General features: G+C 42.5%; 1 protein-coding gene across 1 annotated transcript in view; it reads left to right on the top strand.

The window, feature by feature from the left end:
* Positions 1–4,434: 4,434 nt before the first annotated feature.
* Positions 4,435–16,119, top strand: part of LOC126350473 (uncharacterized) — a 15,481-nt gene continuing 3,796 nt past the window's right edge. The window contains exons 1-2 of the mRNA XM_050002522.1: positions 4,435–4,889; positions 10,468–10,627. Of these exons, the coding sequence (XP_049858479.1) occupies positions 4,558–4,889; positions 10,468–10,627 (492 nt within the window). The 5' untranslated portion in view covers positions 4,435–4,557. The remainder of the gene's footprint in view (positions 4,890–10,467; positions 10,628–16,119) is intronic.

The raw sequence follows: 16,119 nt of genomic DNA on the forward strand, positions 1-16,119 counted from the left end.
AATATAACACTCAGTGTTATGGGACCGATTTATTTTTCTTATTATTCTTAAAAATGTCGAAAGATGACACAAACTTCGAAGGGTTACAGCAGTACACACAGAAATGCATTACATTCTGCATCCTCAGAGTCTGTCGCACAAAGTGCTCTCCCCACAACCAGCCTCTAGGTACGCACATTTTCACAGGAATGTTAACATAAAGTTAAGAAACTAAGGTTTATCGTATATGTATACAGACAAAGTTTTCTCCTTGTTTTGTTGTGAGGAATACACCCCTAAATTTTGTAAAAACATTTCCGATGCACCCTTTATAACTAGCTCCTTAATCTGACGCTGGATTAAATGAATCTGACTTTACGGACACATTGTCATCCTACGTAAATACATGTTAAAACAGCGCCAAATGGAAAGTCAGTTTACTAGAAGGAAGATGGAGTTTTTCGTTTTTTATCTCGTGTTTTCAAATGATCTTCTTTCGCCTCATCTTAAAAGCTTGTAATTATTTATCTGCCTTTCCACAGTTCATTTTTCTATCCTGTTCACTATCTGATGGAGAAGTCCCTTAATTGCAGTCTAGTTCATATTAATGAGTAATAAATTAGTTTTCGTCCGCTTTTTAATAATATATGTTTCTCTTTTCGACTGTCTCTGAGAGTTGATCTGTGCTTCTTTACCAGTAGCGTTCCTGTGTTTGAGCTTCAGGCACCCGTCAGTAACTGAGTCTTTCTTAGTGACTTACCGAGATTATGCGCCAAGAGATTTTTCATGAAATACTTTGGGTGTTTGAATCTTTTTCAATTTCGAGCATAAAGTAAGTTTTATAGTACGAAGGTTTTTGCCCATTGAACTCTAACTTCCGCTAAAGTTCCCTCAGCGGTAGGGACGATCAACACGTGATACATTCATATTTGCTTTACCAGTGTATTAATATTTTGCAGAAGGCGATGCACGTCTTCAGGACTCATATCTGAATTTTGAGTAAAATTCAAGACAAGCAATGTCCCTTGGGAAAAGAGGCAGTGTGTGTAACGCGTTGGTGATAGAATAGAATCGCACTGACTAGTCCATGGTTGAGAAACCTGGGAAAGGTGTTCTGCTACATTGACAGAATGGTGCAAGTGACACCGTCAGTGATAACAACTTGCACAACGTTATTTTTACGCGAAAAGGTAGAAATATCACTTGACTTTAAAGAATAGCAGTTAAAAAGAAACGGAAGACAAGTGCTTTTACTGAATCTCTAGAGACAGTGGATTCATTATAGACAGAGCAATATGCCTATATGACAAACCACACAGCACATTTTCACTACAAATATTTGTTTCTCTCAGTACTAGCTTCACGAGATTTACGCGTTTAACTTCAGGTCCAATATCAATTGCTAATTGCTAGTAATGTTGATTTTCAGGTGAGCTTGTTAAGTGTCGAATCCTAAAATCAGCATCATCTACGGCTCAGTAATGAGACTAGACTAATCCTTCGAAGATGAGGGGGCAAAACCCTTGAAATGTATTCTAGAAGAAATACATTGTAGTAGTCGTATGATGTGTGTTATAATTGTAATTTGATTTGTAACAATCTCATGAGTAAAGTACACAGTAATATGGATATCGTTTATGCTGGATCACGTAATTTCGCTGAACCATTTCTGGAAGCTGTTTTTGTCTGGTTCATTCCACTGTATTCAAGGCACTGGATTACGTGGTAAAGCTCAGCAATATCTTTCTGACTCTCAACATATGAGTACAAGCGAATTTACAGAAATCTGTCTTTTGGAGACAGTGGACCAATAAAGTACTGTACATAACACTTATATATTCTCTCTCAAGTATGCTATGTCGCACTATTTTCTTAGTTTCTCGTCCCACGAACATAATGAGTTTTTCTACCTAGAGGACGCGGATTAGGCAAATATGGGTAGTTAGAGACATACTTATAGACGAAATTCCTTCTCGTTAACACGGGACAACTTGAAATACCTTACTGTTTCGTTTTCGACGTAATATGGATTTAATTTCAGTTTTATATGATGTGATAAGCTCAGAATCATTAAGTATTTGACGTAGAAAATTTTGCTACTGAAAGGAACATCTAATTCACTACAATATTGAAGACTCTTAGCAGTACAAGAGAGAGATTAGTGGAATATGTAGTACAGCATCCAGCATTAGTTAATTTAGTGCTGGTAGGAACAACAACTGGTGAAGACATTATGTTGACAGTCAGAGATTAGAATATGCAAAACAGTTTAAGGCATGTGCCGCATGGAGTAGTTAGTGATGAACTGGTTATCACAAGATAGGGAAAGATGGACGACAGCATCAAATCAGTCGAAATACTAGACTAAAAGAAACTGGTATGTTTAGTGGTATATAGGAGGGGAGTGAATACATTCTGATAAGCACAACGCCACATGTTACAAAAAACTGAATATCATCCTCAAGTACGAAAGCAATGTGGAACGTGCCTCGTGAAGGAATGACTGGAGCACAGCTGTTCATATCAGACACTAGAATTAATTACAATCTCAGATTATTGGCAAAAGGTGTGAGCACATCATGTACTACTTACTGCATCTGGAGAAGCAGCGGCTTTAATTTCAAACTTGCGGTTGTAATGGTAATTTTGATCTGTCAAATTCCAATATGTGTGAGCATAAACAGAATAGCAAACGATTGTTAATTTATTTCTTATCAGAAACACATTGAAGAACAGTATGCATATTAATGTTATGTAAACAACAGAAAAACATGCAGACTAAAACAGTCAAAGGAAGTTAGTAACAGAACAGTATAGGGCCAATTTGTGCGCATTTGTGTTTCCCATTATTGCACCCCTAGTCAAACATGTGGGGCCTAGAGGTGCATGGCGGGAGATGCGCTGAAATGTTAATTAAATTCCCTGAAATGAAAGGAATGATAGGGGTAATGACATGAAATAATGCGAGTGAAACCCTTTCAGAAGTGCCAATCCACAATGTAATGAAAATGATGCCGTATATGATAATTTGGGGCAGGTAGGTTGGTTGGCTGATTTGGGGGAAGGGACCACACAGCGAGGTCATCGGCCCCATCGGATTAGGGAATAAACGGAGAGGGAGTCGGTCGTACCCTTTCAAAGGAACCATCCCGGCATTTGCCTGAAGCAATTTAGAGAAATCATAGAACACCTAAATCAGCATGGCCGGACGCGGGTTTGAACCGTCGTCCTCCCGTGTGCGAGTCCAGTATGACAACCACTGCGCCACCTCGCTCGGTGTGTGTGCCAGGTAGGAATTGGTTCCGAAAGATCCTGCACATTTCGGGAAGTCGCCTTAAACCTTCGTTTATCATTGGTTATTGTGCGAAACCACCCCTTTCAAACCGAGTATTTGGGCTACCAGTGATGTGACAATAGTACCATGAAGTTTTCTGGTAGCTAGTCTCCATTTATCAGCCACCTCCAGCACTCTATGTTGAATAGCGCACATTTCCCTACAGTCTTTCCTGCATTTGAGATTATCGGTGTAATTTATGGTCTTTGCCAAATTACCTGAGTGTAAGTTGTTCCTTTTATCTAATTATACAGGTCAGATAACTTTGATTTTTGTTCATGGTATGTGTTGCTGTATCTCCAAAATCACGTTGTTGTGCCGCAAGTCAGCTTTTGCGCTAGATGAGAAACTCACATTTAATTTCAGTTTGTAACGAGTGGAAAGTAAGAGTCGAGTCATCTCCTCTATTCAGCAATAGAAACATTCAATCTGAGTGTTGCTGAATTGACAGGTTACAGCAGATGCTGGATAACTACAAAGTAATCATAAGTCAGTAACCTCCGGTTGTGACAACGAAAGAGAAATGATGGTACAAAACTTTCGATTTGACGCCACTTCGGCGACTTGCTCGTCGATGGGGATGAATTGATGATATGATTAGTACAACACAACACCCAGTCCCTGAGCGGAGAAAATCTGCGACCCAGCCGGGAAACGAACCCGGGCCCTTAGGATTGACAGTCTGTCGCGCTGACCATTATTTTTCTTTTTTTTAAAAAAAAATTGTTCGTTTTATAGCTGCGTTTGGTCGTTGCGGACGTCACATGACAGCCAGTCAGGTTCGTATGTTCTTCCTTCCACTCAGTTTTTTATTACAGAGGCCAACCAGCTCTCTGATCGACCACGCTGAGCTACCGTGCTGGCGCCATTCAGATACCGGAGGCGGACAGTACAGTTACTGTACAACAGGCGAAAATTACTGTGGCTTTGCATCTTGCTTGCCAATACCAACAAAATTTATAGAATGCAGTCGTAGATTTGCGGGAAATAGCACCCCAGAACAAAGAGCTAGTAATGCACTGTCAGCTCTGCATGTTACGACATCGACATTTGACCGCGTCACGGCGACTGGTCCGTCTGTTGTTACTTTCTTTGGGAACGCAGCTGACGTCACACCCGCTGAACTGCGGAAGAACTTGCTGCACGGGATAGTGTCTATTCGGCCGTCGCCACCGCTGATAACTGACGGGACCCATTCGCAGTTCGCGAAGAGAGGGCAGGGAATTGCGCACGACTGCACGACTATGGGTTGCTTGTTATCCTGTTTTGACTGTGTGAGGGAGTGCTGGCGAAGTCTCTGGTCCACTGACTTTACGGATGATGCTAACGCTTGGTTGGAGTTTCTGGGCGAGGAACCGTTTGGGTCTCTAGACACGGTGGAAATTGAATTGTCAGACATCACCGGGACGGGAGTTCGGTCCCCGGACACGGTGCCAACCGTGGCGGCGGAGGTACCAGAGGCGGCAGCGGCGGGGGCGGCGGCGGCGGCGGCTGTGGAGCCGGCGGAGAATGTCAAACCTCTCCCCGACGACTACTTTCTGCGGCTCCCAGAAGCCTTGGCACGCAAAATCCTGAGGTACGTATTTTTCGGAAAAGAAGTCCCATTACGTGCAGTGTAGATTCTGCTGTATAGGAAAGTAATGCCGTTGTAAGTGCTAAAAGCTTTCACCAGTGTACAGAGCACAGACGGCCGCCACAGATTTAAGGAAATTAAATCTTCCACTTTGCCCGTTGGGAAACCGCAGTCATTTCACACAAGCTGCACATTTGGGATGTTTAAGTGCGTACTCCTATAATTTGTAATCCCCACTTGCAATTGTAGGCAAACACCTGTAATTTGCGTACATAACCGCTGTCGTAGGCACGAACGAGGTAAACGTTCCACATATTATTTCAAATAAGACCAATGGCGTTGTGGCATACTTCCGTAAACATATTTAACGCAGAATGTTGCTCTCCATAGGGTTAATTAAACATTAAGAAATGTTACCATAATCTCACTTAAAAATTAGGTGAAGTGGTATGGCACCCCTTATTCACTACCCGTCTAAAACTAAAATCGTACAAAGAGAAAATGTCTTTTGATGCGTTATCAATGCAGCTTGATACAGTGCTTCTAATTTGTTAGCGTGTAGTGATCTGGTAACCCGTAGAATCAGTAAGATTCGACGTCGCTTGGGTACCGATGGCTTTTCAGTAATTTTACTTGCGACAAGAGTCCTGCAGTACTCTACAAACAATATATTCGCTTGGACGGTTATAAACGTTTTTATTCACTGCGATCGCAACTTCAGTTCTATTGTCATTCTCAAGTGACAACTCTCTGAACTGCGTTAACACAGTCGTTTTTTTTTTTTAAATAAAAAGAGGAAAGAACATTCCTGCCATCCCTGTTTAAATATTCCACACGTGTACTACAACGGGAGTGTGGGTAGCAGCCTCCACATGAGACGACGATGCAGATCCGCTAACTGCGCCTGGCGCTCATATGGTACTGTTGTAGAATCGCACTATACTGGCACTGTCCACAAGAAGCGCACACTGAAGTCGAAATTAGAGTATCAAATTTCTTTGACGAAGGTCTTGGACGTGGCGCAAAAAGGGAAATATTTCGTCGTAGTTCCTTCAGAATAGCCGACGAAGACTCGGTACTATGCTCATTAGTTGCGTGTGCTATTGCACTTACGTTAGGAAGAGCAGAAAAGAGGAAACTTACTTCCGTTAAGTCGTAGTTTTGACGGTTTCATAGCAAAAGTATTAAAAACAATTTGTAAAGCGAGCTGTAAGCCGTATGAAAATTGGTTGTGAATGGACGAGAGTACATTTCATGTGTTCAGGAAAGTGGCTCATAACAGGAAGCAGAACGCTCGCCTCAGAAATATTATATCCGTAAAAGACGGGTTAATTTCTTCTTGCACTGAACAGATCACTTTCTTTGATCAAATCTAGGCGCTGGATTTGATCAAAAATCTGACGGTTAACATTTAAGTTCGCTTTTACACTACGTCAAATGTTTGACAAATACTGTAAAAGAAACTGGCTACTGTAATATCAGCGTTATTGGCATATCTTCAGGTGGGCAGCGTTACACTTATGTTTCAGCTAGATCAGTTAATCCAATTTTATTGCTGATGGTATAAGCGTCAGCACACTCCTCATAGTTTATGAAAGTATAATTTACAATAGTGTTAATGTACAGAAGTTTACCTCTGGACTGCCTTTACGGGCAGTGCGTTCTTTTAACAGAATGTTTCCTCGTTAAAGATAGCTGAAGCTGCCACGTCATGGTTGCACGTAATCCAATTTAGCACTGATTCGCGTGTCAGTCCTAAATCGTGTAATGTAAAGAGATTACAATGAATAATTCTAAACTGCAGTTTCGTATGTCCTCATCCGATCAGTTCTGCTGTCGGCAATTCGTTGTGGTAGTCGGTCTGGTGATAGTGTATGACAGCCAATGAGAATGGCTACTTAGTTTTTTGAAATACGGATATGGTTAGTTACGATGTAATGCATTTAGTCCTGGTCGTCATAAATACTCTTCCATAACACATCGCGATTTCAGAGGTTGCAGTTAGAATGGGAACTAATAGCACAGCTTAAATTGCTGAGTTAAAGATAAACCAATTCAGCTCACTTAGAAAGCATAAGAGATAAAGACGTGACTTGCTACCCTCAACCGATTTGTTCATAACGAGACCCCAGGTACACGGAACAGAAAGGCCGATGACATCATATGTGCACTTTCACCACGAATAAACAAATTATAAAATAGTCTGGTGTGACGTGTTACATGAGTATGTTTAAATGTGACACTTCGTGCAGTTCAGTGGTGTTCCTACGAAGCTACAGTCCATACCTGGCGCAGGCAACGTGTCCCAGGTTGTTACTACGTGGTCTATCGGCTGATGAGGCGTGCTGACTAAAGCAACTTAATTGCATTCTGAACGTCGGTGGTTCAGATCCCCGTCCAGCTATCCATTTTCATTGTTTCATAAATTCAATAAATTGGTTAAATAAAATTTCGGGATGCTCATTCTGAAAGGAGTCTACCGATTTTCTTACCTTACACTTACATGGATATGGTGTCTGTTCTTTCAGACATGCCAGAGAGAAGACACCATTGATGACCTGCAGCCGTCTAGAACGAAATTAGTTTATTACCTTCAGCTGCTAACGGCCGTTGATCTATATCAACGGGGACAGGTGAAAATGTGGCCCGACTGTGACTCGAACCCGGGATCTCCTGCTTGCATGGCAGATGCTCTATCCATCTGAGCCACCGACGCCGGCACTGTAGCTCGGGGTTAGCTACCCTCTATAATAAAAAAAAAACTGAACAGATAAACGAACAACCTGAACGGGTGTCAAGAGAAGTCCGCCACGAACATATGCAACGAACAAAATAAAGACCAACAAAAAAAGTAGGATAGAGCGCCTTCCATGTAAGCAGGAGATACCGGGTTCGAGTCCCGGTCGGGGTACACGTATTCACCTGCTCCCGTTGATATATCTCAACGATCGTTAGCAGCTGAAGGGATTAATATAATTCTAATTTCGATTTTCTTACCATTCTCCTGTGTGATGACCTCGTTGGCGTCCCTCTTCCTTTTGCTAGGTACCATGATTATCCTCTGGTCACGAAACATAGCACATACAGAGCTGGATCAGCCTGCTGTGCTGTTATATTCTCGACGTTTATTGGTGCTATGTGAATACAATAACGCCTAATGCATCCACTTCATAGGAAATTACAGAGATTAAACTTCTGAACTGATTCTTTGCAGCAGCCTTGTCTAGGTAGTCAGTTTTAAGTCCAGACTTTTCTGGCTGGTTTGATGCGGCCCGCCACGAATTCCTCTCTAATGCCAACCTTTGAGTAGTACTTGCAACCTACGTCCAACTATTTGCTGGATGTATTCCAATCTCTTCCTTTACCGTTTTCGCCCTCTACGGCTCCCTCTATTACCATGGTAGTATTTCCCTGACGTCTTAACAGACGTGCTTTCATATTCTCACTTCTTCTTAGTGTTTCCACAGGATCTCCTCTTTACCAGTCCACCTAATTTTAAACATTCGTCTCTCGCACCAAATGCTTAGATTGTCTACTGTTCCGATTATCGCACAGTCTTTCACAATGCCATGCTGCAAACACACATTCTCAAATTTTTTCCTCATATTATGGCCTGTTTGATACGAGCACACTTATCTTGGCAGGGAGTACGCTGTTAGCCAGTGCACGTCTGCTTCGTTCTTGCTCTGCCTACGTAGTAAAAATCCTTAATTTCATCTACTTCGTGACCATCAGTCCAGATGTTTCTCGCTGTTCTCATTTGTTACTTCTCATTACCTTAGTCTTTTCTCGATTTACTCTCAATCCACACTCTGTACCCATTAGACTGTTCATTTCATTCAGCTGATCATGTAATTTTCACTTTAACTCAGGGTAACAAAATCAGTGAATCGTGTCATTGATAACCTTTGACCTTGAATTTTGTCTGATACTGAAAAACAATATTCATTAAACGAAAATAAGGTTATTTCAGTTTGAAATGCTTGAAGTCCAGTGCCTCAATAGAAACTTTCTGCAGCCTCACATTGCCTGCTCTAGCCCAGGCTGATGCTAAACCACAATTAAGAAAATGAAGACTACCTATGTGCCAAGCTCACCTCGCACAATGTAGAATTTCTAATCCTGTTCTACATTCCGTGGAGCTTCTAGATTCCCGGGATTCCGCTCCCGAAAACTGAGTAGACTTTACAACCCAATAAATACTTGATACAGATTAGTTGGCTAGTGTTCATTTAATAGGAATATCCTTTTGATCTGTCCGTTTTCATTGACAGCACTTCTCTCAAGCGAAACTCCGCATCGCTCCCCCCCCCCCCCCCCCAATTGAATAGTCCATCAGAAACTGAACACAGATAAAGCATGAAAACAGGAAGGTGTACTGAACTGTGGAAAAAACAAAATAGAAACAGTGAACGGTCTAAATTTTATGTGCAATAGCTAGCATAATTCATAGAAGTCGCGTCTTAATTGTGTGGTCAAGGTGTAAGATTTCGACGGAGGAGATCAGGGCACAAATTTCACTCGATCTAATTTTCTTCCACAAAATGTCAGCTTGCAACAGCGACGTGTAACGAAGGGACGTCCAGTCGTACCTGTTCTACGCAGGTACAAAATGTTAGACTATTGCGTTCTGTTTCGGGCGCTTTGACTCTTCAATTCCTTCGTTGTAACACAGTTCACACACAATTATTTTTCATTTCTGTGAGCTCTCTGCGGCATGTCATCTCACTATTCATCAGAATGAGTAATGGGGTAAGAATATATTGTCAATAAATTTGAATAGAGAGAGCACGCGAGATGCCGCATAGACCTCATAGAAATGAAAACAAACGGGTGTGAACTGTTGCAACGAATGAGTTAATCGAAACTTCCAAAAACGAACGCAAGAGGCATAACATCTGCATGTGTGGAACAAATCGGAGGTATGTGCGTCTTGAGGTCCCTTCGTTACGTCGCCAAGACAAATAGACTTGAATACAGCGAACAGACATGTCAATTACCGGACGGAAAGTTCGTAATTTTGTGGGGAAAATATAGAGCGAGATTTTAACACCGTGGCCGCACAACCGCGACACGTCTACGCCTTATGCTAGATATGACACGTATTAAATTTATACCATTCACTGCTTCCATTTTCTTTTTCCACAGCTCAGTACACCTTTGTTTCCATGCTTGGTCTACGTTCTTTCTGACGGGCTACTCGCTGCCTGGACTTCGGGCAGTGTGTGAGCTGGAATAGGTGTCACAAAAAAGCTGTGGTCACATTAGGGAAATACACCCAACTGATACTTAATAAGCTTCCTCCCCTCCAGTGTATGAATTTGGATCGAACAGTGGAGTAGACATGTTGCTGTATCCTTCGGAAACTCACATGATTGGCAACTTACGTGATTTTGTATTTATCCGGGGTACGGACTGTGATTTTTGTAGGTTCGTCCCAGTTTAGGTTCTCAGAAATTCTTTCTCATTGTATCGTCTGAGGCCATTAGTTGCGGTGGGGTTAATTTGTTTCTGGATACCAGTGTAGAATCCTGCAGTGAAAACGTAGGGATGTCAGAGGGCGGCGGCCCGTATGTTGCAGCATGCTGGACGACGCTACTCTGCTGCGCGCCAGCATGGCTTCAGAGGAGTGGGGCGACCTGTGCCGCTGGCAGCCGGAGCTGCGCGTGCGCGTCGAGCGACAGGTTCTGCGAGAGGTGCCCAGCGAGACCGAGCACGGCGTCAACATCCTCTGGAGGCAAGTGCTGCGCGGCTGGCGCTGCGCTTCACGTCTACTGTACGTCTGCGTCATCAATGCAGTTCACCGTCAAGAGCCTGGCAGGTGGTTCATCGAACCACCTTTAAGCTGCTTCTGTACCCTTCCACTCTTGAATAGCGCGTATGAGAATCGGGCAAGTACATCTTTCTGTGCGAGCTCTGATTTATCTTCTATGATCGTTCTATCCCATTTCAAGTAGGCTCAAAAAAATTCCCACTCTGAGGAGAAAGTTAGTGATTGAAACTTTCAGAGAACATAAACATAGTTTATGGAGAGAAGCGACGTGATGCTATATTTAAGTTAAAATGAACAGTGGAGATCACAATGCTATGTTTAGTTTTCAGCCTACGTAGAACCCATCTTCAGAATTTTTAACCTCCTGTGGCCGGTGCTGGCGGCTCTTAGGTTTCCAGCGATACCACAATCAAATGGGTACGGCCTTGGTACCACGAGAAGAGCCGCCAGCACCGGCTGTAGGGGGCAAAAAATTCTGAACATGGCTTTCACATAAGCCGAAACTGGTAAATATTCATGAGAACATTCCTCCACAACGCAAAATGCCTTCTGTTTCCACCACAATTCCCATGTCGTATCCGTGGCGCTCTCCCCTATTTCGCGATAATATAAAACGTGCTGCCCTTACTTGAACTTCTCGATATCCTCCGTCAGTCCTATCTGATGCAGATCCCACACTCTACAGAAATAATCCACAACAGGATATGTAAGCAGTGTACATACGCTTTTGTAGACCTGTTGCATTTACTCGGTATTCTGTCAATAAATAGCAGTCTTCAGTTTGCTTTACCAACAGTATTGCGATCGGTCCAATTTAAGTTACTCGTAATTTTAATCCCTAAGTTAGTGGTTGAGATCACAGCTTTCATATTCGTGATTTATCGCGTAACTAAAAGTTAGTAAATTCCCTCTAGTACTCGGGTGGCTTACTTTACTGATAGCTGAGAAATGTTCAATTGTCTATTCTGGTATGAGTTTTGTAATGGCCTCATTTGCGTACTGTTAACTCCGGATTCGGTACGTTTTGTCTACTAAATTTGCAATCTTTCGTAGCATCACATTTATACTGCTTCAACTTCAAATTTTTAAAGTTGTCTCCTTGCTATGTTATGCAATCCTCTACAGTCCCAGGAGCTTAAGTTCATAGTAATTTTTGAGACTACTAGATCTTTCCTCGAACTAAGAAAATATTATCAGTGGTGATCTACTTAGGATAATTTGCTTGCTTCGACCAACCTGTGTAATTGTGCTTCCTAGTCATTCTTCACTACTTATGGTATCAATACAAACTTACTTTCTCATTTACACTAACCATATCCTTCACCTCGGCTACTCTTAATCTTTAGACCACATTGCGCGCTGCCCAGTCCACTAAATACGTTCTCAACATAGTTATTCTGGGCAGAAGTTAGATGTTGTCAGTTTGCACTTTGCAGCTGAAAGCTGTCAGTCGCTGCCAGGTGTCAGGGAATTCCTTACGTAGACTGTAGAAGTGTCCCAGTAGTAAAGAATAAACGTACTGAAACAAAATGCGTGGTACGGCATTTCTTATTGTTTATGGCGTCACATTTCCTGATCTGTGTCATAGTGATAAAATTTTGTAAGTACATTCAGCGGACTACGTGGATACTGTCTGGAAAATGTTGTGAACAGTTAGTAGAAAAGGAAAAATTTAAACCTCATGCATAACGAGGCATCTCAGCATGTCATATCGCCTGGACTGAGGCGTAGTTCTTTCCCGCACAGCGAATGTTTCCTGATACTAAGGTTGTGTGTGTGTGTGTGTGTGTGTGTGTGTGTGTGTGTGTGTGTGTGTGTTTTACAGGGTCTGACCTAAGTCTGCCACCTCATATCTCTGGTACAACAGACATTTAAACAACGATTTTCACCAGCATGAACGTACGGCAGGGGCTTAGGAAACCAAATACTATGCGAAATTTAGAAACGTAAACATACTATTTTCAACACAAACTTATGTATTTTTAAATCGATACCCCTATATAGTATGCGATCAATAACATGAAAAATCACATGTACGCTCCGAGAAACTGCGCAGCGAAGTTGACGCTTGAAATAAATGGAGTATAGCTAGCGCATGTCCTGAGATCAAGCGTGCACGTCACGCTGCCGGTAATGGTGATGTGATTGACGTACGCCAGTGGAGTGTTACTGTATGGCGTGGTGCTGTATGACAGCACATGATTTGCCCATATTTCATTGATGGGACTCCTAAAGAGTAATAGTTTAGCCCTTCTTGAGCTGTACCTAACTTGAACCCATTCACCTCTCATAATGTATCAAATAGTGTGGTATCAGAATGATGGATGTCATGCGCATAATGTTTGTTGCGAAATGAGAACTAGAGGTACAATTAGTGGTAATACATTTGGTTTCACATTTTTAAACCACATAAATTATGAAATATGTGGCTTGTAAAGGATAGCAACGGCGTCACATCTGATGAAATGCATCGTATGTAGTGTTCTGCTCAGAGCACGGGTTGCATGTACTGACGCCTGTATCCTGCTTAAATATACAAATATCATTACGGCACCCTCTACCTTCAGTGTAAGTGTATCCTAATCTGGTCTGCTGAACTCTCATATTGTCACGTAATTCACATACGTTCCCAGGTTACAACGTTTTCTTGTGGCTTGTTACATTTGCCATCATCTAGTAGATATGCCAGCCTTTAGTTTAAAGAAAAACTAGATATTTTAATTTATGGCGAATGTCACAGAAATGCATCTGCAGCTGTGACTGTGTGCCGAACGCTACCCAGATCGGCGGTGTCCGTCTCGTCGAACCATTGGGTACATCTGAAAGACACGGAAACAGGAAGCTGGGCTCCCACAAAACGTCGACGTACAATGCCGGGTACTGGAAATAAAAACGAAATTCATGCTCCTGCTGCTATAGTGCACAATCCTCAGCTGGGTGTACGAGAAATTGTAAAAGGTATAGGCATAAGCCACTGTAGTGGGTGCAGAATCTTGCGTCACTGTTTCACCCGTTCCATATCACAGCACCAAAAACTATACGGGAACCACCTGTCGTTTTGCACTTCAGCAGTTGTAAGGTAATCCAGTATTCCTAAGCAATACGTTGTTCACGGACGATGCTTCATTTACAAATCATGGTAATGTGGATCTGCGGAACATGCAGCACTGGTCTGTGCAAAATCCCCACTGGATTCGCAAAGTTGATCAGCGATAGTAGTGTCAATGTCTGGTGCTGTATCATTGATAATTGTATTGTAGGACCATATTATTACTGTGGAACATTAAATGGCTTGCGATATGCATCATTTCAACACACACTAGCTCTCCTCATGGGGATCTAAGATTGTAAACTAGTCCAATGTGGTTCCGACATAATGGATGTCCTGCACACAATGCGAAAGTTGCTAGAGACGTCCTAGACGCGACATTTCTAAATAGGTCGATGGGGCGGGGAGGTACTGTGAGATGGTCAGCACCGTACCCCGACTTGGCACCATTAGACTTCTTCCTCTGGGGTGCAGTGAGACTTTGTACAGCGAACACCCAAAGACAGAGGATATGCAACGTCACAATACTGCGGCGTATGCGACAATATCTGTAGAAACTCCAAAATTTGTGCAACTCTCTGGTTACCCGTCTGCAAACGTTTGATGCAAACGGATGGCACTTCCAACATATGTTGACGTGACGGTTTCATTGGTAAAGATATGGGTGTATTTTCTATGTTGGCTGTAATGCACAATAGTTTGTGGGCGACAGGGCACTAGTAAATATGTTTAGCAAAGTGAATTTGTGTTATCTCTAATGGTAGGTCTATTTGTCATTTCGCTGGAATAAACATAAATTTAAAATTTGAAAAACGTAGTTTTGCGTTGGACGTGTTACTTGGTTATTTTTGTGGATTGTGCATTCGTTCCCATTGTGAGAGCCCCCTGACACAGGCAGCGTGACGTGCACGCTAGTCTCTCATGAAGTGAGCTAGCTGTGTGCTTCATTTATTTCAAGCGTCAACTTTGATTCGCAGTTTCTCGGAACGTAAATAATGTATTGCGATGCAACCAACGCCATTATTTTTGGTTTTTCGTGCTATTGATTGCATACGAAATAGGGGTGTCCATTTAAAAATATAAAAGTTTGTGCTGGAAATAGTATTAGTTTACGTTCTAAAACTTGGCATAGTATTTGATTTCCTAAGCCCGTGGCGTACGTTCGTGTTGGTGAACACAATTTTTGAGTATCTATTGTTCAAGAGGTATTTGAGGTGGTAAAGTTAGATGCGACACCTTGTATAGCAGGAAATACTTTTTGAGAGCACGTCTTTAGCTATTGTTCAAAAAACTACGCAGTATTCCACAATATAAATTTTAAATAGGTTTCCAAGAGATGAGACTGACAAATCGCAAGATTAAAAAGACAAAGGATCACCTCATAGCACACTTATACCCTGTACTCGTTAGACGGAAGGAATTCACTCACATTTATGGAATAGCTGACAGTTCGGTCCATAAAAGAATATTTAAAACTTCCTTGAATAATAAAAACCAATAAATGATTCTATTCGAGAAGTGATTAGAAGATTCGGAGTTCCTAATTTGATCCAGCGACCGATTTCGCATGGTATTTCGAAAACTAATTCCCTATGCCTAATTAGATTAAGCTTTTCATTACCCATTGTAGATTAAGGGATCTGAGGTGGGAGGGAGGGGAGAGGGTGTGAGGATGCTTAAATTGTGCGCAACAGAGCAAATCCGATAAATTGGACATGCATAATAGCGCCTCTCTGCCTCTAATAGGGTCATTTCATTCAAATCGAACCACGGGTGAAGAGGGCGGTGAGAATGTACAAATTTTCTAGAAGATTAACTGATCCAATCCTGACGTCAGCGTGCTTGTGTCGTGAATGGTAAGAGTTAAAAACATCTAGAAACAGTCGGGCACACCGAAACTGTCTCTAGTTCTTAAAGAAATTCTAATCTGTGGTACACCATTCGCAGTCTGCTACATTTTAACGGTTCGAAGCTGGCCGGTGTGGCCAGGTGGTTCAGGTTCGATCCTGCCTCGAGCATGTATGTGTCTGCGTGTGTGTGTCTGCGTGTGTGTGTGTCTGCGTGTGTGTGTCTGCGTGTGTGTGTGTCTGCGTGTGTGTGTGTCTGCGTGTGTGTGTGTCTGCGTGTGTGTGTGTCTGCGTGTGTGTGTGTCTGCGTGTGTGTGTGTCTGCGTGTGTGTGTGTCTGCGTGTGTGTGTGTCTGCGTGTGTGTGTGTCTGCGTGTGTGTGTGTCTGCGTGTGTGTGTGTCTGCGTGTGTGTGTGTCTGCGTGTGTGTGTGTCTGCGTGTGTGTGTGTCTGCGTGTGTGTGTGTCTGCGTGTGTGTGTGTCTGCGTGTGTGTGTGTGTCTGCGTGTGTGTGTGTGTCTGCGTGTGTGTGTGTGTCTGCGTGTGTGTGTGTGTCTGCGTGTGTGT

Source organism: Schistocerca gregaria, chromosome 1, assembly GCF_023897955.1.
Source record: "Schistocerca gregaria isolate iqSchGreg1 chromosome 1, iqSchGreg1.2, whole genome shotgun sequence".
Lineage (NCBI taxonomy): Eukaryota > Metazoa > Arthropoda > Insecta > Orthoptera > Acrididae > Schistocerca > Schistocerca gregaria.